The 23230-nt window shown below is 45.0% G+C and overlaps 1 protein-coding gene across 2 annotated transcripts in view; it reads right to left on the reverse strand.

The window, feature by feature from the left end:
- The window catches only part of FCHSD2 (FCH and double SH3 domains 2), a 140182-nt gene that overhangs the window by 25367 nt on the left and 91585 nt on the right, over positions 1 to 23230 (reverse strand). Inside the window, exons 10-13 of one of the 2 annotated variants that reach the window (XM_035116186.2) lie at positions 22176 to 22271; positions 19918 to 19989; positions 9901 to 10017; positions 6457 to 6561 (exon numbers count right to left, since the gene is read on the reverse strand). In XM_035116186.2, coding sequence (XP_034972077.1) covers positions 6457 to 6561; positions 9901 to 10017; positions 19918 to 19989; positions 22176 to 22271 — 390 coding nt within the window. The remainder of the gene's footprint in view (positions 1 to 6456; positions 6562 to 9900; positions 10018 to 19917; positions 19990 to 22175; positions 22272 to 23230) is intronic. The other variant, XM_035116187.2, reaches the window with a different exon arrangement.

The raw sequence follows: 23230 nt of genomic DNA on the forward strand, positions 1-23230 counted from the left end.
GTATCTGTGCCCATCCAAATGTTGCTACGACTCCAACTCCCATCAGCCCCTGCTAAGCTTGGCCAACAATCAGTGAGGTGGGAGCTGTGACCCAATGGCTCTGGTGGGTCGCACTTTTCCCAAACTTGCTTTAAAGGAAAGTATCAGCATCCTGAATTCGGGCCAGAAGACGAGAGGTTGCCCCGTCAGTTCAAGGTGAGCCCACATTGGTCTATTATGGGGCCTGTCACTCTTTCCTGTTATTAAGGGTACCTCAGGGCAATGAGTTAAAATAATGAAGCACGTTACAAGGAAACAGTCTAAACTGCCCTTCCCTGTCAGCATAATTCTCAGAATCATGAGTTTGCAACAGAAGCAGAAAAAAATCTGTTCCAGAAGGAAAGGGAAACAGTAACAATAGTTACATTGCATCCTGACCTGTTAAGATGAAACATTTTTGGACAGAACTTGTAACATTAATAATTACTGTACAGTGGTCCCTCGACTTACGAAGTACTCGACTTACGAAATTCCTAGTTACTAATGAAAAAAATGGCCGCACGCTTATGTTTTTTTTGACATCCGAAAGGAAAACTGTTGCGGTTTAGATGGGGTTTTTTCGACTTACGAATTTTAGATGCGGTTTACTCGACTTACGAATTTTTCCGTTTCCAATGCATTCCTATGGGAAACCACTTTTTTCGACTTTCAAACTTTTCGACCTACGAATGTGCATTTGGAACGGATTAAATTAGTAAGTCGAGGAACCATTGTACTCTGAACACAAACAGGTATCTGAAGAAGTGTGCATGCACACGAAAGCTCATACCAATGACAAACTTAGTTGGTCTCTAAGGCGCTACTGGAAGGATTTTTTTGTTTTGTTTGTACTTTGAAGCTTTCATGAAGTAAGAGGAGAATGAGCTCGCAAGGAGGTGGGGAGATTCTCCACCAGCAATTCTAGTCTACCCTCTTCCATTTTCAATCAAAATCAAAATTAAAAAATGCATTTCATTGTCTATAAGAAATTAGACCTCCCCAGTCTGATTTCCTAAAGTCTTAGTTTAATGTACTATTTCTCACAACTTTCTATCCTCAGGTAATCTTTTCTACACTGACCCATGTGCCAAGGAATGTTGTTGTTGTTTTGTTATAAAAATTATATTGCCCTTCATCCGAGGATCACAGGGTTGTTTACATTTTTAAAAGCTGAAAAATACACACCATAGTTACAATCAAAACCAATACCTCATTCCCTACTTTAAAAGGCCATACATCATTTAATTAGCCAAAGCGCTGCAAATGTTCCCTGGGGAGAGCATTCCACAAACAGGGAGCCACCACAGAAAAGGTCACCCTCCAGACCTCTCGTGGAGGAGGCAAATGAAGAAGGGCTTGAGAGGATGATCTCAGGGTCTGGGTAGGTTCAAATGGGTCCTTGAGGTATTGTGGTCCAGTGCCATTTAAGCCTTTATAGGTCAAAACCAGGACTTTTAATTGGGCCCCCGGAAACTAATTGGCAGCCAGTGTAGTCAGGCCAGGATTGGCGTTATATACAGTACTCTAAACAGTCTTAACCTGGTGAGCAACCTGGCCACTGAATTCTGCACCAGCTGAAGTTTCTGAACTGTCTTCAGAGGATGTTAGCCTATCCCTGTCCAGAGAGGGGCGCAGCTGGGCTACCAGCTGAAGCAAGGGCAATGCGGTCATCCTGACCGATCAAAGCACCTTGTCCATGCCTTTGAGCATTACTAACAGAAACTCATCCAATGTAATACGACTAGACAGTGCTATGGACACCTCTTGAGGTTCATCTGCTGTAACGATGGAGCCAAGGTCCCAAGTGGATGCAAGCAACTTTATCCTCAATATGCTTTGCAAACAATTCACAGTGAGCTACCGTTAGTTCTGTTACCTCCCTTAGGGCCAGACTGTAGAAGACTTCATTTCTCTCACCATCTACATAGGAAGCCACAAGTCAGACCTTTGGGTTCATCTAGTTCAGTACTGTCAACTGAACTAGTTGGCAGCTGTTCTCCGGAGCTTCAGGCATGAGAATTCCCCAGAACTACCTGGAAAATGAACCTGAGGACTTTTTGAAGTAAAGCATATCCTCTGCCAGTGAGCTACAGTCCTCTCCAATAATCCTAATGCACCTTCTATGGACGCCCCCCCCCCTGCACTTTGCAGAAGATTCCACTGCTTCTTCTCAGGCAAACAACAACAACAACAACAACAACATATTATTTATACCCTGCCCATCTGGTCGGGTTTCCCCAGCCACTCTGGGCGGCTTCCAACAAAATATTAAAGTACAGTAATCCATCAAATATCAAAAGCTTCCCTAAACAGGGCTGCCTTCAAATGTCTTCTAAAATTCTGGTACTTGTTGTTCTCTTTGACATCTGGTGGGAGGGCATTCGACAGAAGCAGGTGCCACTACCGAGAAGGCCCTCTGCCTGGTTCCCTGTAACCTCACTTCTTGCAGGGAGGGAACTGCCAGAAGGCCCTCGGAGCTGGACCTCAGTGTCCGGGCAGAACGATGGGGGTGGAGACGCTCCTTCAGGTATACAGGACCGAGGCCATTTAGGGCTTTAAAGGTCAGCACCAACACTTTGAATTGTGCTTGGAAACGTACTGGGAGCCAATGTAGGTCTTTCAAGACCGGTGTTATGTGGTCTCGGCGGCTGCTCCCAGTCCACCTGGAGCACTGGCAGCGCTTGCCTTTGCTCTGCACAAATGCCAGAATTTGCCCCAAATAATCTTTTGCAGCTGCGCCTTGCGGGAAAAGATCGGTCATGGTGGGGAGGTTGCAGCTCAGTGGCCGACCACCTGCTCTGCAGGTCCTAGGTTTATTCCCAGGCATCCACGGGAAAAGACCCTCACCTGAAACCCTTGGGAGTCACTGCATGTCAGTGCAGACAGCACTGGGCTAGATGGACCAACCTGATTTGCAATAATTTTTTCCTACACAAATGGGCTTTCATAAAATCTATTATTCACCTTGCTACTGCATAACCCCTGATACAACTAAGCCCCTTGCAGTTTTGGGTCTCCCCAGAGGTTTCAGTGCAAAAGACTAAGGATCATAGGACATCAGCAGCAACCTTTCTTCTGCAGAGGGTCTTTCTTGGAGGGTAACCTGCCACAGATCACAGTGGCCAGTGTGTCCCCACACCCTTTTCTTTCCACATCTCTACCTTCCTGCCCAGCAAGCTGTGGGGCGATGGACAGGCTGCTGCTGTTGCCACGAGCCTGAACCGATCGCTTGCAGACTGCGTTTGGAATTAGGCTGAGGACTGCAGGCTGCCCAACCCTGCATTGCAAGTGAATGCTAAAAACTACTGCACCAGCTGATTTAAGTCCTTAGGACACAATATTCCATTGTCTATTCCAGCACATCAGCACAAAACAGCAAAATAGGTGCTGAAGGCCTGTTCCAGCAGTGCTGTGGGGCAGATATGCGATGGCAAATGTTCAGGAGAGGGGAAATTGTTTCCCAGAGCTGGGAAGGGATGCTGACGTGCGCAAAAGCCACATGGATAACTTCCAGAAGCCGGAGCAGGGATAGAACGGCACGGCAGAGCTCTTCAGCTTTTCTGAAGTGATTATCTGAAAAAAACCATGAACTGGCTTCCTGCACTTAGTGATTTATTAAAATATACGGATACACACAAGATTGCTAAGTGAATGTTGCACAATATAAACTTGTGCGTAAGCAGTAACAGGGGGTGTTTGTTTTCTAAAAAGCAGTCTCCAGGCAAGATTTTGCCAGGCCTTCTATCATCTTGTGGGTGATGTTAGTTTAGTTACTTTTGCATCGATGCTATAATTTGTATCCAAGTTTGGTGAAGGTCACCATTCACAGGAAATGTTAACTGTCATTATACTCTGGAGTTTAGTGAAAAAGCAACATAGCCAAGTCAATTAACCGGATGCTACTCCTTAGCTTCTGATCAAAGAAGCTTTGCAAAGCAACACTCCCCCATCAATGTACAGGTGAACACATGGTTTTTAGCTACTTAATGCAGCAAGGCTCTTTGGAATGTTTTAAAAGCAGATTTCATAAAAGCAGTATTTTGACTTTGGTGAGATGGGACATCTAATTTTAGGCATGTGCGCCTCTGAACATAACTGAGCAGTAACACGACTCAGTTCAACATTCCTAGGAGATGATTTACTAGCAGAAAAATAACACCTGAAATTCTGTTAAGCCTGGATTTGCCTAAATAGTAAACTATGGGAAGCAGAGTACTTCACAAAAAGCAAGACAGTTCATTATTTTGTCTGAGCAGATTCATGCAGAAAAACAGCACTAGGCAGAAACAAAATAAAGTACAACCATAAACAGCTACTAGCAGCTGTTTTGCAAGTGCTGCAGTGGACTTTTCCAGCCATTTCCCCTTACAAATATTTACTTGTTCCACAAGTTAGCAGGTAACTCATGACAGCTTTGGTGGAAACCCATTTATTACAACACAAATAAGGTTTACTCAGCATGCTGCATTTTTATGACTGCACATGGGAGGCAAACACTCCCAAAACTCGTGCAACGAAAAAGGGCTGCCACAGAAACCATGATCTACACTGGAAGATAAAAAGCAGTAATGTACTGAAGGGGGGGGGGGTAAGACCCCAGCCCGGCTTCGACTGACCAGTTAACCAGGTGAGGGTCTCAAACCCTCAGTGAGCTTGGGAGCTTCTGCCTGTGAAGACAGGCTCCGGCAGAGTGGATGAGACCAATAGAGGGTCCCACAGTCAAGAAGGCAGTTTCTGCACATGATATAGAGGGAAATGCGGGACAGATGGGGCTCGTCAACCTGGGAAGTGAGCCCACCTAGGAGAAGGAAAACTCTGAACCTAATGCCTTGCAGCTATACCCATTCCTGAGAAAGGCTATGGGAGTAAACCCGGAGGAAAAACCCGTACCAACTGCCTTATGGGACATCTTCGGGAGAAGAAAAGGCTAGGGAGTAAACCCTACACAAATCCATCATCATCATCATCATCATCTATTTGTACTCCCGCCCTCCCCGGCCGGAGCCAGGCTCATAGCAGCTAACATCATATAAATAATTCCGGCAACTCCTGCAGCCAAGCTGGTGCCAAATGTCTTGCTCTCCTTTGGACCTCATCAGTGCGGCCGAGAGGTGGGCCTTGTTGTCTGGGCAGCCCAGGAGACCTCCATACACACTGCGCAGGCTTGAATCCCAGAGAGGTCACTTTCGTGCTGTTAAAGCAGCAAAAACAACGCAGGAGGCAGCAGTTACGAGCTACCAGTCTCTGCAGCCACAGCAGTCGCTGCGATTCTCCAGCAGTTCGACTTCACCCCTGGAGGTGCACTCCATTGTCTCTCGAGACAGACGGATGCCAACAAAAAAAGAAACAGAGGCACGGTGGACGCTCGCAACCAATTTGCAAAAACAGTAAAAAAAACACCTTGTTTTCTGACCTGGGCTTCTTGGCAGCATGTGGAATCAGATTCTTTGGTCTGTTCCAAGCAGGGCCCTTACATTCTTTTTTGAGGGGAAAAGTCGACGTTTGATACTTTCGAACTCTCCTCCTTCCTCACAAAGTTTTTCTGCACTAAGGCAAATGACGGCAACAACTGCTTTGCTTTACTGAAGGTGTGAAAGCATTTTCTCATTGATTTCCTCATTTTTCTCCCCAAAACAAGCTAGGTTAATTTTAGACTCTATTAATAATGTGCTGAAAACCACGCGCAAGTCGGCACTGAGGTGAAAAGTTAGCAGCAGAAAATATGCCAACGCCAGGAGGCTGAAAGATAGGCCCAGGCACTGAGGTGCAACACACACACACACACACACACACACACACACACACACACACACACACAGACAAAGGGTGCAGGATTTCAGAGAGGACAGCACATGTGAAGCATGATTGAGGATCAGTTAAAAGAGAACTGTTACTGGCAAGACACAGATTCGACTCAGATAAATGTTAGGTGGTAAAGCATGGGGAAGTTTTTTGTTTTAATAAAAAACTTTCCTTTCCAGTGGCAATTTGTACCCAATGAGTTGAGTTGTCAAAACTCCCTGGGAGTTAACATCACTAACGTAATTAGAGTCCTCCCCTCTACTGCTTTAATTACTGCAGCCCATTCAGCCAAGAAACCTGGCAGCATCCTTTCTTGTTTTTGCCAACAGGTGTCTTGAATCAGTGACCGTACCATTAACACAACATTGCCCGGTTTGGGTTGGGTGGGTTGGGTTGGGTTGGGGGAAGAGAGCTATTTCCTCGTCTCACAGCCTCATGTTTATTCTGCATCTTATCAATCTAAAACAGATTTTTACGAACCCCTTTGCATGTTTTAAGCTGTTTCGCACACACAACAAGAAAACTGCTCAAAAAAATGTGCCACTGGTGCAAGACGACCCGGTAGCTGCTGCTGCTGCAATCTGAGCCACTGCCCTAAAGCACCAGAGATAAGGCTGGAGCAAACGTTCCTCTCACCTCGGCTTTGCGGATGTTCTCTCTGGCTTCATCTATCTTCTGTTCCAGTTCTGCTCGGCTTTGCTCAGACACCACAGACCCATGGCATTCCAATTCTTCCAGAGTCTGCCAAAAACAGGAAGGGGAGGGGGGGAGAACATTTGGCGTGTTTTTAATTGAACTGTTGTTTCTGGAAGGGATACGAAGCGTCACGTCAAACCTCGCGCAGAAGCTCTTCCTTTGCAAGGCTTTAACAGGCGGGCCTCCGTCCTGATTTACAAACAGCCCCAAATGGGAAGAAGAGAATTTCTTCGCTGCTCTCCCTTATGCAGTTTGATTTACTTTCCTTCGGATAAAACAAGGCCGAAGGAGGCCCCCCCCAACCCGCTCACAGGTTCTTGTATGATCAGTGGAAACAGTTGGCCCTGGCAAGTATCAACCACTCTCAATTCCAACCTGGTAACTGCCACCTGCCCAGATTTTAACTTGTCTGAATTAATTTTAAGAGGTATTTCAATTAATTGGTGTCTGTTTTTATGCATATTGTGTTGTTTTTATGACTTAGCTCCTCTGAGCCCGGCCTCGGCTGGGGAGGGCGGGATACAAAAATATTATTTATTATTATTATTTTTATTATTATTCACCAGACATGTATCCCTTAATGGTGCTCACTTTACACATCCGCATTTGAGACCAGATCTAGGTCCACACATCTCATGGTTGCTTAAGACAGCGGTGCCCGTGCCCGTGTTGAACCGAAGAGAGCCTGTATTTTATGCAAATCCTAACTCACAGCACAAACAACTAAAAGAGCCGGAGCTTGCTCTGATTTCTAATGCTGTAAGGGTGGACGTTGCAAGTGGCTGTGCACTTTCCCTACTCTCTGGCTGGTGTGTTTCCAAGAGTAAAGGAAAGGAAGAAACTTGGAAACTGTCTCACTCAGCTGGCTTTGTTTATAAATTTAAACAGCAATGTCACAGCCATGCTACAGAGTACCAAGATTTTCCCTGCCCCCTCCCCTTGGGGAGAAGGAGGAGGAAAGGAGAATTAAGGGTATAACCCTTTGATCTGGACATTTCCACTAAAATACAATTGCTTAGATATGTGCAGTGTCTCAGCTTGCTTCTCAAGCAAAATGCAAACAAAAATTAATAAAAGCGCAGCCTTAAATGTTATGCAGGAAAACAGGTGTCGTTCCAGTACCATGAAGATATAAAAATAGATGTCTGCAAATGTAAAGGATTTATGGAAAGAGTGCATGAGAGTACCTGGGTCAATTATTTGCGATGTGAATTGCTCTTTTATTGTTAGTGGCTTACGAGGTCTTTAATTAAGCAGTATGCAAACCGTTAAAATAAATTTTATAAAATAAATAAGGATTATTTTAAATGACAGACTTGTAAGGTAAGGGACAACTGAAGGAAGACATAGAAGATGACAGTACATTGAGGGAAGTATTTATTTGTTTCCAATTCTCAGGTACAAATTTTTACCCATGTTGTCCGGCTTACATAAAAACCAAACCTTCATAGAATCATAGAGTTGGAAGAGACCACAAGGGCCATCCAGTCCAACCCCCTGCCAAGCAGGAAACACCATCAAAGCATTCCTGACATATGCCTGTCAAGCCTCTGCTTAAAGACCTCCAAAGAAGGAGACTCCACCACGCTCCTTGGTAGCAAATTCCACTGCCGAACAGCTCTTACTGTCAGGAAATTCTTCCTAATGTTTAGGTGGAATCTTCTTTCTTGTAGTTTGAATCCATTGCTCCGTGTCTGCTTCTCTGGAGCAGCAGAAAACAACCTTTCTCCCTCCTCTATATGACATCCTTTTATGTATTTGAACATGGCTATCATATCACCCCTTAACCTTCTCTTCTCCAGGCTAAACATACCCAGCTCCCTAAGCCGTTCCTCATAAGGCATCGTTTCCAGGCCTTTGACCATTTTGGTCGCCCTCCTCTGGACACGTTCTAGCTTGTCAGTATCCTTCTTGAACTGTGGTGCCCAGAACTGGACACAGTACTCCAGGTGAGGTCTGACCAGAGCAGAATAGAGTGGTAAACCTTGTAGGCTTGTTTTTAAAACAAATGTGTGTGTAACAACACATACAAGTACAATTGAGTCCGAAAAGAATTGAGATTTATACCAGTATAAAGCTACTGCTTTGCAAATTTAGAGAATGACCTTTTTTTTCTCAGCGGTGCATACAGGTAGTGCCACGTAATGTTTCCGGAAGCTACTTGGTACCTACACAAATTAGGGGCTTGAAAAATCAAGAGGAGAACCACCTCTCACAATCCTAAATGTCATATAGGCCTTCCTGGTGCGAACTGACAAGGACATAGATTTGTAAATGAGCCAGAGACCTCTAATTTGGACTGCATTTAAAAATGAAACATCTTGGCAAGGTAACGTTGCAGCGTAGCGTGGCAGCACACAACTAATAAACAAATGAGGCAACTCTGGCAAAGGCAAGCTGAGAGTAATTAGCACGTGTTAATTTTCACACATCCCAGTTAAAGCACTTTGAAGAATAAGGTGATCTGGTGGGAGCATGTGGAGCAGAGAACCCTCTCAATGGAAACAAGGCCAAAGCCAGAGTGGGATGTGGGATGCCGCAAGCTGGAATATATATCCCAAGGAAGCTGTTTCCTTTCCTCATGGAATGACAGAAGCTGTGGAATATGAGTGGTGTAATCCTTTAATAATAATAATAATATAATAATAATTTATTATTTATACCCCACCCATTTGGCTGGGTTTCCCCAGCCACTCTGGGCGGCTTACAACAGAAAAATGAAATAAAACCATTAAACATTAAAAGCCTCCCTAAACAGGGCTGCCTTCAGATGTCTTCTAAAAATCTGGTAGCTATTTTTCTCTTTGACATCTGTTGGGAGGGCGTTCCACAGGGCAGGCGCCACCACTGAGAAGGCCCTCTGCCTGGTTCCCTGCAACTTGGCTTCTCGCAACGAGGCAACCGCCAGAAGGCCCTCTGAGCTGGACCTCAGTGTCCGGGCAGAACGATGGGGATGGAGACGCTCCTTCAGGTATACTGGACTGAGGCCATTTAGGGCTTTAAAGGTCAGCACCAACACTTTGAATTGTGCTCAGAAACGTACTGGGAGCCAATGTAGGTCTCTTAGGACCGGTGTTATGTGGTCTCGGCGGCCGCTCCCAGTCACCAGTCTAGCTGCTGCATTCTGGATTAGTTGCAGTTTCCGGGTCACCTTCAAAGGTAGCCCCACGTAGAGCGCATTGCAGTAGTCCAAGCGGGAGATAACCAGAGCATGCAGCACTCTGGCGAGACAGTATGCAGGCAGGCAGGGTCTCAGCCTGCGTACCAGATGGAGCTGATAGCCACCTTTACCAAGGTGGAGCTCATCCAGCCACCTTTACCAAGGTAGCTGGATGAACAGGACAGGTAAGAAGCCGGCAATAATCTTATTTATTTTCAACCTACCCGTTGACTGTGAATAATGTTTTTGTGCTCTCTTGCCACACGCGTCGCCCATTTCCGGGCTTCCTTGTTCAGGCTGTGCTCTTCCGTCGTTCCCGTCTCAGATTCCAGTTGTCTACTCTGAAACACAAACATACAAGAAAGGAAAGTGAGCGAGGGGATTTCCTAGGCCCGGCCTTCCCACCTGTGACATCCTTGTCTACGTAGCCATCCGAAAAAATGTCATTTAACTCACTTGCAAGACTTCGCAAAAGGGCTTTTCCCAGATTCTTGTTATATGAAGCTGAACATAATAACAAGCAAATTTCAAACACAGAAAAAGCCCTGCTTGTCTGTCCATGAGTTTTGTCATGGGGGAAATGAAAAACTGGAGCCAGTGTAATTTGCTCTTTAATGCTTTTCAAAAGCAAGATCAGGTTGTTTTCTTTCTTTCTAAAAAAGAGGCTGCTGTAAAGTGAAAATGAATTATCTTTAATACGAGAAATTTCTGAAGCAGAGGAACCAAACAAAGAGTAGATAAAGTGCCTCAGGCAAAGAGGGAATTTGGGGGCTGAGATCTAAACTTTATTCTGCATTGCGTTTCCCAATGTTTCATAAGCTTTCACGAGATTGGTGAAAAATGATTTCACAAAGACCCTGAATACTTATCAAACTAGCCCATGCATTAAATCAAGGCAAAAGCAAGGTATTGATCCGCATTCCCACCCCAGTAATTACCAGCAGTTGACAAGCGCATGCAATGCTTTACTTGCACCATTGCAGGGTGGTTCTCGCATCACAGGCAACGGCCCTATGATGGGACAACCACCTTTTGCAAAAGCTGACAGCAGGGGTGTTATGGGGCGGGCTGTATGATAAAGGGATTCAACCTTGAGCTCCTGCACGTCCCAAAAACGTAAAAGGTCTCAATCATCCAAAGAACCATATAAAGTACAAGTGGTCCAGAAGTTGGGGGTGAGGGGAGGAAATCCTCTCTCCACTGTAACAGTTGCTGGCTTCCTCCCTTCTCTTTCATCAGATCATCTTGCAGAGATGCAAAAAAAGTGTGTTCTTCTAAAGCAGGCATATTGCACCCATTACCTCCTTCCTCATGAGTAGGGTCTTTTATGTCTATTGGGGGGAAATCCAAGAGCTATCCACTTTAGTCCTTCAAACTACACTTATGAATGGCTCTAGTCTCCTCTTTAAAGGTTCTATAAGAAATCCCCTAACTCTAGCAGCTGGGGAGCAGGCATTTCCCACCCTTATCCACGCTACCAGTGGATCTCTCTCCCCCCCCCCCCCCGGCTTGAGAAGCTTGCTTGGCATATACCTTTTTATATTTTCAGTACCAGGCAGATATTTTTATTCCATTTTTTTTAAAGTCTCAGAACTCAATTGATAGAATCATAGAATTGCAGAGTTGGAGGGGGTCATCTAGTACAACCCCCTGCAATGAATGAATCCTGCCCAGAGCCATCATTGGGTGGGCTTGAACCACCACCCTTCTGGTTAACAGCCAGACCCACTGACCCAATGCATCACTGGGGTAGTTTGGATATTTCTGGTGGCTTTCAATTGGTGTTGTTCCACTAACTAATTTTTCTTAATGTTTTATACCAGCGCCGGGTAGCAGAGACATCACCTTGCCTACAAAGGTCCGTGTTAAAGCTATGGTTTTCCCAGTAGTGATGTATGGAAGTGAGAGCTGGACCATCAAGAAGGCTGATCGCCGAAGAATTGATGCTTTTGAATTATGGTGCTGGAGGAGATTCTTGAGAGTCCCATGGACTGCAAGAAGATCAAACCTATCCATTCTGAAGGAAACCAGCCCTGAGTGCTCACTGGAAGGACAGATCGTGAAGCTGAGGCTCCAATACTTTGGCCACCTCATGAGAAGAGAAGACTCCCTGGGAAAGATGAAGGGGACACAAGGGGCACAAGGAGAAGGGGACGACAGAGGACGAGATGGTTGGACAGTGTTCTCGAAGCTACGAACATGAGTTTGACCAAGCTGCGGGAGGCAGTGCAAGACAGGAGTGCCTGGCGTGCTATGGTCCATGGGGTCACGAAGAGTCGGACACGACTAAACGACTAAACAACAACAACCAGCGCCGGGGAAACCTCAGGCCTGCAGTCAAATGCAGCCCTCCAGGACTCTCCCCAGGGGCTCCAGCCTGCACTTGCCCTGCTTCACACCCTTCATGAATTTGTTTGCTAGGCTACAATAGGTCCTTAAATTCTGATTATGCCTCTGGCCCTAACTACTACCAACAGATGACCCCCAGGAGGGAAGGTGGCCCCTGGGTTGAAAAAGGTACATTTAATTATAGAAACTGTCCTTTTATCTTATGATGAAATCTGGTAGATGAAGCCATGAATAAAACAGACTCAATGACCATCTTGATTATTTGCTCCTGCTTTGCTGTGCAACAAACACCCTCGTTTTTTTGGGGGGGGGGAATCTGTGCAACTGACAGGTTTCTTTTCCGCCACCTAGACCTGGCAATTAAGAGATGGGGCACACACCAATTCCTGATAAACAATGAGTAATCAACGCTTTAAAATTTTAAGTGTGCCAAGTGATCTTAGTGGTTTTATGTGCTTTTAAATGTACAGTGGTACCTCGGGTTACAAACACTTCAGGTTATAGACTCCGCTAACCCGGAAGTAGTACCTCGAGAACTTTGCCCCAGGATGAGAACAGAAATCACACACCTGACGGCAGCAGGAGGCCCCATTAGTTAAAGTGGTACCTCAGGTTAGGAAGAGTTTCAGGTTAAGAACGGACCTCTGGAATGAATTAAGTTCGTAACCAGAAGTACTACTGTATGCAGGGTGGGGACCAGAGGTGGACAAACTACTCCAGAAGAAGCACAACGTGTCCCCCACCAGAGGTATTACCCCTCCCCTAACACCCCATAAACATCAGCGAGGCCAAGAAGGGGGGGGCGTATTGTCTGGGCAGCCCAGGATCTCAATACACACTGCCTTGGCTTGTGCCCCAGGATGTTGTTAACACAACAGTTTGGCTTCACCCCTGGAGGCAATCTCTTAAGACAGACGGATGCCAACAAGGATGTGTGCCATTTTTGAGTGTCAGCTGCAAAAGAAAATACGCCTTGTCTTTGAAATAAAATATAAATCGTGCCAATACATTTCCTGAAGGGTAGCTGCGCTGGTTGTTTCTGCTGGAACAGACTAGCTGTCTTGAGGTGCCACAATGCCAACGCATTGGTTCGTCTTGAACAGCGCCATAAGATTCTTGGGTTACTTGAAGTTTCCCACCACAGAAAATTGTGTGATTTGCTCATCAATCCTATTATTCTGTAAGATTACAGATTTCGCTGGACCATTTATTTCAACCAACCAATCACACATCTTGTGCACCACAAGGAAAATTTCTCCAACTCCAGGGGAAACTTTCGTGGGAATGGTCTAATCTGGTATACTGTGCCAGCTCACTTGCCAGGAACAACATGTTTCTGCCTCGAAACACAGGACACATAATGGTCTATTCCATTGTTATTCAGCTGTGGCCTGCTTGACATAAGAATTCCAACAGTTCTTGAAATGTCCCTCTTTTTTTGCGTGGGCTACAAGCTCATAGAGGCTCCAGCCATGCTAACTGAATTCCAGTAGGGATGTGTATTTGCTGAGATGGTGCCAATGTTTATTACGGGATCTTAGTTCCAACTCCATCCAGGGGGGAGAAAACAAACCCTCCCCCATTTTGGCCTGAAAGGACAAACAACAGTCCAAAAAGCGGAGCTAATTATAGATTCACTTTCTGCCTTGAGACTTGCAGTGAAAGCGCTCTGATGCGCTCTGAAAAACCCTTCAGCTTTTGAAAGCAAAAGAGAGCACTCACCTACACAAAACGGAACAATGTCAGCTGTCCCCTGTGGCACAACCATCTAGCCAGGTGAACCCTACCTGAAAAGGGTGTTACTCCTAAGGAGCGGTGGAATAACTGCCTATCAAAAAAGGAGGCAGGAGGAGAATGGACAGGCGTCATTGAGACAGGAAGTGATGCCAAAAATGGCATGGTTTGCTCAAAAGATATAGTGAGATGATTCAGCAACAAGGGAAGCCAGAAATTGTGCCTGGGGCACTTAAGTAGAACTCTAAACTGGGGACCATGACATTATAACGTAATGTGAGATGCTGTTTAGGGATCCCAGATGTGAACATTAACAGCATCTTCAGCCAAAGACCAGCTTGGCTGCTTGACAAAACTACCAGCCAGGTTAGTAACTAACACACTGATTCTCAAACAGATTAGTTCAAAGAACTACAGGCAATTGTGTAGAAGTTACAAATTGTAACTGGGCCTTTGTCAGGGTTGCATAATGTGACGTTCCTCAATAACAACAAAACTGCCAATATCACAATTTATAATCTATGGTGAGACTGCATTTGGGTACAGCTCTGGTCGTCTCATCTCAAAAAGGGTATTGTAAAAAGCTCAGAAAAGGGCTCCCAAAATGATGGTGGTCTTCTCTCTTGTTTCCCACAGGCATCTAGTTGGCCAATGTGAGAACAGGATGCTGGACTACATTAGGCCATTGGCCTGATCCAGCAGGCTCTCCCTATGTTCTTATGTTAGCCAAGCAACTTTTGTTATTTGCATAGATTTTATTTATTTTTGTATGCATGCAGAAGAGCATTCCACCTACAGTCTGAAGCTGTTCAACTTCTGCTTTTGAGAACGAGGTCACAGCCTGTATTTCAGAATCTCTAGACTCTGTTCCCCATTAGAAGTACAGCACATGCCTTACAGAGAGGCAGAAAGACTGGGTCAAGTATGTATTGATGGACTGGGTTGCAAGCTTGACTACTTATTCAGGAGAAAGCCTGATTTCTCACCTATTTTCTCAAAAATGGTGAGGAGTTTGAGAGAGGAACAGCTCAAAGTCTTAAAAAAAACCCCACCAACATGCTAGGCTCTCATTAGAGCTGCAAAGGGAACGACTAGCTGATCATTGTAAAAATCAGAAAACTCCCAATAGAAATGAGCATTTCTTGCATGCCAGCTACCATACACAAAGTACAACAAAACAATCCAGTCATTGCTTGGGACAGACATGGGGCGAGGTTTCTACAACCATTGACAGCAGGAGAATATGCACGATTTAGGGTTCACAGACTCCTGCCTTTTAAAAAGGCACCGTTGTTTTTACTGCACCTCTTTCTCATTTTCAATCTGAATTTATTGTGGCTGATTTTATTTTTATTTTAGTTGTGGGACACTCGCTGTACCCGTTTTTACTTTAGAGGAGTCTCTAAAGGCACTGCGGGATAATGTATTCTTCTGTCAATAGCGCTCACGCGCATACGCACACAGTGTAAAAACCTGCACAAAGGCTCCCAACAATTCCTCGTTCTGTGTAGACAAGCCAACTACCACAGCAGCTGTGTTAGAATCTAGCACTTCTCACATGCAATGCGCAGATGTTTAAATAGAAGCATCCCCAGGGCCGAGGCGGGGTGCGGGAGGGGGGAGAGGAGCATCTTTGAAAGGCTCTTGGCACATAACTACAGACTCCTTGATTGTCTAAGGATGATTGCAAAGAGGAGAAGAAAAAAGTTCGCTTTCTAAATGGGGGGTGTTCACAAGCCTGTTGGGTCCCACAGAATGAAGCGACTCATGCCCTCGCACAAATACCCAACTTTGTTAATAATACTATTTTTGTTCTGCCTTATCTATTTACCGCCTTCCCAGGAGTTTCGGAAAACCCTAAAGGAAGTTCGTAGAGAAGAGTGGCTCTCACTTCACAGTCCTGTTTTTCATTTGCTGCAGGTTTTCTCAAAGGGTTAGAGTGATACTTTTCTACCATTTCAGACCTGGGATCCCACAGTATCTGTAAGAAGAAATTAACCTACACATTCACTGTTTGTTTCTTTGTACTTGTGTTTCTTTCTGCATGTTTTATTTCCTTAGCTCTTTCACCCCCCTTGCTTAAAAAAAAAATCAAAACATCAAAAAAATTGTGGGGTGCCATTGGTGTGACCCACCTTTAGGTGAGAATGTGAAATAACTTGTGGATTCTGATCCACCACTCCAAGGAGACTTGCAGCCAACTGAATACCTTCCTCTTTCAGAAAGCCTTTAAGCCAGGCTTCCTCAACCTTGGCCCTCCAGATGTTTTTGGCCTACAACTCCCATGATCCCTAGCTAGCAGGACCAGTGGTCAGGGATGCTGGGAATTTTAGTCTCAAAACAACTGGAGGGCCGAGGTTGAGGAAGCTTTAAGCTAATATCTTTTCCAATCTGTATCGGGATTCCTTTTAAGGTGCCTTAAGTATGTGCTTATTGCTTTGTCACTTGGTTTTCACTGTTCTGGGTTCCTTTCAGAGGAAGGGCGAGATATAAATTGAACAAATAAGTCAATAAAACCTGTAGTATTTAGTATCAGCTAGAATTCTACACTTCAGCATTGACCATCATTCTGCATATTGGTTGGAGTGGATCAGGCATGAGTGAATTTTGCAATACCCCAAGGTTAACACAGCCAACCCTCCAATGTACAGAATATAGTATCACAGGCAGCATCTTGGCAAAAACAGGAAAGAACTGCGTAATTTTTTTTGTTTTGTTTCAGCTCTTTGGGGCCATTATCTTGGCAATAGATTTAGTTGTTTATTGCAATTTCTCACAGGATCACATGCTGTTTGAGGAAGGGGCCTCCATTTCCAATCAGGAAACATAAAGAGCTAGCAAATTTCCTCCTACATTTAGCCATGCTGTTGCAAATATGCTTATCTATGCATTAGTGAGCTTGATAATAAGTTCTCTGTGCACTGCAGTTTGGGGGGGAATTCTGATTAAGAAGTTTACCTTGCCTCCTAACAGCTTTGTGTTTCGGATTTGATTTTAGTCAATTTGCTTTTAACAAAATTTGTAAAAACCCCACTTACCCCATTGCTATGTTAAAGCCACCTCCTCTAACCCTCTGATCTTGCCCATTTTTGTTCCTCCCCCTTTGCTCCTCCCACTGTCTTCTGTTATTTGCTATGCCTCTCTGCCCCCCCCCATTCCCCTACCTCGGCCTCAAGACAAAGTCTTCTCCTTTCTAATCACAACACTCAGATTCTCCTTTAGCACGTCCTGGATTGTGTGAGCCACCTGCTTTGTACCATTTACAACAGGGGTCGGCAAGGCTTACCAGGCATGGGCCGGATCACTCCCGTGGAGATCCTCCGTGGGCCGGGCCGGGCCAGCACAGCATGACGCCGAAAATCACATCTGCACATGTCCATGGCACCAGAAATCACTTCTGCGCATGCCCAGATGCTCAAAATTGGGCATGCGCAGAAGCGACTTTTGGTCTCCGCGTCGCGCTGTGCCGGTTTAGTGCAGCGTGCGGGGACTCGCCAAGCAGGTGGCTCGGTTCGGGGGTGGCTCACGGGCTGGTTAAACGACCTCCGTGGGCCGATTCCGGCCCATGGGCCTTAGGTTGCCGACCCCCGATTTACAACATTCAAACGTGATCTACTGTCCTCCTGCAAAGGGTAGCACGACGCTCGGGTGGGAACACAATGTTCCATAGCCAGTAATTTCTGTGACCAGGGCATGTTCTCAATTCTTTACCGAGTCCCAGTACTATATAAATGTTGGCAGATAATCTTGTAGGAGTGTAAACTAGGGATACACCTGCTCTGTACAAAGTGAACGGGATAATCCAGCAAGTTGAGAATGGCTGTGTATTGAAATTTCACCTTCTGCTTGCTGTTGCACAGTGAGCTGGATCAGAAGCTGTATGGTAAAACAAGCAACAACCCTCTGTTGGCGGCAGGAGAGTCACCTGCCTCTATTACTAACCCCCTTTTACATGTATTCGGTGCCTGAAGGTGTTCTACTGTGTAGGTGACTGTACTAATCCTCCCAAGGGATAGCTGGCTTCTCACTTGCACCCTGAAAACATGCTGAATTATTCCAAACAGAAAAATGGCACAGCAGTTTAATAGCTATAAATGTTAGATTGCATATGCCCCTATCTCTCTCCGCTCTGTAGTTAAACAACTGAAACCTCTCTAGGAAGAGGCACCCAAGTTCTGTAAAACTGTTTATTTGATTGAAAAATTAGTCTTGGGGGGGGGGGAGAGTATTGATTTTAGTTCAGGTCAGCAGATTACTCCGTAATGTTCACCGCACAGCTTGCCCATTGAAAATAATCATGCATATCCCATGAAAAAGCTACTTACTCCGAACAGCTCCAACACGAAATGGAAATGAAGTGACTAAAATGCATAACAGTTGCATATTTCCCCCCCTACTTCAAGGATGGTTAACGAGTAGAAAAATAGAGTGTATATAGAATTCCTTGTTTTGAGTATTATCCAAAGAATGACTTGCAGGATGAAATTTAGTAGGAGAGTAAAATGGCCAAAAATGAAACATCGGCTACGTGGACTGACAGAAATAAGGACCCAGCTATCAGTTTCCTGGATCAAATTTTACGACATGCGTTTTTGGACAAGCAAAACTAGGCCTGACTTGCTTTTATGTCAACCTCAGGATAATGAAAACCGAAGAAAAAATTCAAGTATCTGGATACATTTGTACTGGCCCAATAATGGATTCTACACTATAGCTTGAAGCTCCTGCATCTTGTGGGGGTGGGTGGGGTCTAACTGGGCACCGTACCCAATCCTTTACCTGGCCCCTGATGACTAGGTAAAGGGACCCGTGACCATTAGGTCCAGTCGTGATCGACTCTGGGGTTGCGCGCTCATCTCGCATTATTGGCTGAGGGAGCCGGCGTATAGCTTCCAGGTCATGTGGCCAGCATGACAAAGCCGCTTCTGGCGAACCAGAGCAGCACACGGAAACGCCGTTTACCTTCCCACTGTAGTGGTTCCTATTTATCTACTTGCATTTTGATGTGCTTTCGAACTGCTAGGTTGGCAGGAGCTGGGACTGAGCAACGGGAGCTCAACCCGTCACAGGGATTCGAACCGCTGACCTTCTGATCAGCAAGCCCTAGGCTCAGTGGTTTAACCCACAGCGCCACCTGATGACTAGGACACGTTAATTACGGGGCCTTCTGTATCTCACTGTACCTTCAAAGATGAAGTGAACTGGGGTGCTTAAGAGGGCATTTTCCGTGCAATACCTTGCCCCAGGGGCTCTGCTCAGCTCCCTCTTTAACGGCATTCAGGGACCACTGGATGACTATTGTTCAAGATGGCTTTTGGCCACACACAGCTGAAGGAATTTTAATCCCTTAGGCAGCCTTCCTCAATCTGGTGCCCTCCAGATGTTTTGCACTACAACTCGCAGTGACCCTGGCCAGCATGGGCAACGGTCAGGGATGACAGAAGTTGCAGTTCATCTGGAGGGCAACAGGTTGGGGAAGGATGTCCTAGCAGATGCTTAACTTTTGTCTGCTGCACTCTGCTATCTTAATAGTATTTGTTTGCTGCCGCTGCTGCTGCTGACGACGTATACTACCTCAGGTGCTTTAGCAATTAAGGCAGAAAAAAATGACATATAAATATCTTAATTAATTTAATCGAAATCAAGAGTATGGTAAGATACCCACAGTTTTATTCTGCTTTCCCGGAAGGGTACATGGAGCTGAAGGGGGCACTTCTGGTCATAGGATTATGTAAAGCTACTCTAGATATCAGATGGTGTATCTGAAGAAGTGTGCATGCACACAAAAGCTCATACCAATGACAAACTTAGTTGGTCTCTAAGGTGCTACTGGAAGGAATTTTTTAAATTTTGTTTCGACTACGCCAGACCAACACGGCTACCTACCTGTAACTAGATGGTACTTTGACACCTCACTTCAAAATTCTGAATTATTATAAATTGTGCGCTGTTTGGTCCAGTAAAGTTAAGCAGGAGGCCTCTGAGAATTTAGCTCAGTTCTGAGATCTTGACAGTAGGAATCTGGTTTTTTTTAACACGTTATGCATTCATTTGCCACTTTATGCATGGAAGCAGATTGCACCATAACAGCCCTTGTCATCATGCATATCAGCAATACCACGAGACAGTAAATGGTGAAAGCAGATGCTGCCATATACCTCTACTAAGGTCATTCTCAGAGCACTGACAGGTGAAGGCTCAATATCCACCAGCTGAACGGCATTAAAACTCTGAATGTCAAAGGTTGCACAAGGACAAAACACACACACACACACACACACACACACAAACAAACACACACACACCAGTTAGAACTGCAAGGCAAACACAATTAGGCAAATATGGTTAGTCAGGGAAAACTCAGCCCACTGCCTTTTATATACCCTTGGACTTGATGTAAACAATGTGCTGGAGAAGTCAGAGGTATAAAATTAACTTATCTTTTGTTGAGGATGGAGTTAGAAAACATCTGAATTTCAAGGGCAGGTTTGTTGTTTTTAACAAGGCTCACCCAATTTTTATCTGCCTTTCCCCTAATGCAGCACAAACCCAGGTCCCTTCTCCCTTGCTAACTACGGTTTATCAAAAATCTGCAAAAAGAAAGGACTTCTAAAAAAACTTACACTTTGCTTAAATTGGTATACTTTCTATGACCTTGGTGTAAGAAGCACAGAAAATTGCTCTTTAGCCACCTGGTGAGCTATTTGCTTAATACTGCAAATATTTGGGGAGAGAGTATGATTTGTAAAAATTTTTTGTTGTTGTTATCAACCATTTCTTAAAACATGATAATTTTTTTTAGCAAACCCCTCCCAGCCTCCCCTGTATTTACGAATTATTCTCAACATAAAATAAATCATTTGGGAAGCTTTTTTGAGGACATAAAACCTTAAAAAATAAATAAGTAAGGCAATAAGCAAGGGCTGACCACATACAAGACAAACACACAAGGCAAACACTGGGATCGGTTACAGAGCTTTGCTGTACACTTGCAAAGTTGAATTAGACCCTCCGCTACCATACCCTAAAAAATGTGTCTAAATGAACAGATGTTTTAATAAGCTTCGTATTCCACCCCACCAGTGCAAGTGCTCATATTCTACATGGAGCAGGGGGTGAGACTCTGCCACCCTGCCCCACCTATCATGATGCACTCACCCCATAAAACATTTGCATGTTGGACTTCATATTTACATAGGGAACGGCACGAATAGAATCCAATCTAATGTACAGCTCAGTTTTGTGTGGGGCCAACAGGGAGAACTCGTGCTGGGCTCTAGACGCCAAGGTCCCTATGGATATACAGTGGTACCTCGCTAGACGGAAAACTCGCAAAACGAAAGTGTTTTGCGATTTCAATGGAGACTCGCAAGACGAAGTTTCCTATGGCGCGCTTCGCAAGACGCATTTTTTTTCATCCCATAGGGTGCCTCACAAGACGACCCCCCCCCCGGTCTTGCGAGGCACCCTATGGGAAACCACACTTCAATGCGTTCCTATGGGAGCCGCTTTGCAAGACGAAATTTTTGCTATACGAAGCGACTCGCGGGATGAATTAAATTCGTCTTGCGAGGCAACACTGTTTTAAGTTTTATGTGCAGTATTGGGTGAGGAAGATACACCCTGAGAGGGGTAGGTTGGTATAATCCCAATCTCCCACCACTCATGGGATCTGAATGTTTGAAAAGGGGTAAAAAGACAGTTAAGTCCAGTCACGAACGACCCTGGGGTTGCAGCGCTCATCTCGCTTTATAAGCCGAGGGAGCCGGCGTTTGTCCGCAGACAGTTTTCCCGGGTCATGTGGCCAGCATGACTAAGCCGCTTCTGGCGAAACCAGAGCAGCGCACAGAAACGCTGCTTACTTTCCTGCCGGGGAGGTACCTATTTATCTACTTGCACTTTGAACTGCCGACCTTCCGATCGGCAAGCCTAGGCTCTGTGGTTTAGATCACAGCGCCACCTGTGTCCCTCCTGAATGGGTAAGTTGGTATAATCCCACTCTCCCACCATTCATGGGATCTAAATGTGTGAAAAGGGGTAGCACTCAATAAACTTTGCTGTTGTCCAAAGCAACTACGTTCACCTGAGCCCACTCCTTTTAACAGGCTTAGCACACCTGACTCAGTGCACCTTAGCACACCTGGGTCACAATCCAGTGTTCCCTGTCTGCCGAAGAAAGGCTTAATAGGCTATGCAAGGTTGCAAAACTCTTGGGCAGCACATCAGTGTGTTCCTCCCTGCAGAAGTATGGATTTTAGAATTTCTTGGGTCGTGCCCACGCAGACAACTGCACACGGCAATTTATTTGCACGTAGACCTTGTTCCCCTTACAAAAACAGCTTCCCTGGATTGTGGCTCATTCAAAGCATTGAACAAAGGAGTGGAATTAATGTATTTTTTTAAAAAATGCCCTTACGGTGTCACTGTCACAAGGCTGGAACTGGAAGGACTGTGGTTTATGAAATACGGAGTTCTCTTGCAAGAACAGCTGAAAATTGTAATCTCGCACTACCTGAAAGAGACAATGAATATGTTTACAGGCATTTACCCCTGATATTAAAGAGAGAATGTGTGAGACAGAAAAACTGAAGAAACTGTAACATGGCAATAGTTAAGCCAACACCAGACGTTCTGCAAGGTGCAGTACAACATTTAAAACGAAATCAACAAAGATACCATAGGAGCATCATTTTAAATACCAATAAAACATCAATGAATACTTACTGGGTTGAAAAAAAAACCATTTTGTAAAGGCCTGTCTAAACAAAAAAAGGTTTCCACAGGACATATGCAGAAAGGGAGACATGGTTCCTGCCAAACCTCTAGTGGTAGGGGGTTCAAAAGAGCAGGGCTGCCACAATGAAACTTGGCCCCGAGTGAAGACTAGCTGAACCTTGGGGGCTACAGGGGAAACCACCAGAGGTGCTCAATCAGAGGATCTCAGCCTTTCAAGTTGGAGCTTTTAGAACCAGGCCATCCTTAAGGTACTCTGGGTCCAAGTTGTTTAGGGCTTTTTGAATTAACGTAAATGCCTCAAACCTGGCCCAGCAGCAAACTGGCAATTTGCAATTGCAATGTATACAGGGCTTGTAGATAGCTGACGAATGGAATGTATATTAATCTTAAACAGGAACGCTATTTAAGAATGCATATACGATCCCAGAATCCAATGCAGCCACCTGCTCAATAGTGTATGCCATCTTTATCAGGTGTATTTTAGTTTTCAAAACTCCACAAATTGGGTTGGAGTTGTAAGTGTCTGGTTTTTTTATATCTATATATTTTTAGAAACCGCAGAACATTAAGCTCCAGAGTGAAATGTAGTATCGGAAAGTCAAAAGGCTTATGGAGAGACTAGAGAAGCCGGATTAAACCATCATGAGCTTGGGATATCCAAACATTTCACAGACAGCAAGGGTGGATTAACCACATCAGTATCAAATGCAATGCAGATAAAAGTTTTATGTGGGT

This window comes from Zootoca vivipara, chromosome 4, assembly GCF_963506605.1.
Source record: "Zootoca vivipara chromosome 4, rZooViv1.1, whole genome shotgun sequence".
Classification (NCBI taxonomy): domain Eukaryota; kingdom Metazoa; phylum Chordata; class Lepidosauria; order Squamata; family Lacertidae; genus Zootoca; species Zootoca vivipara.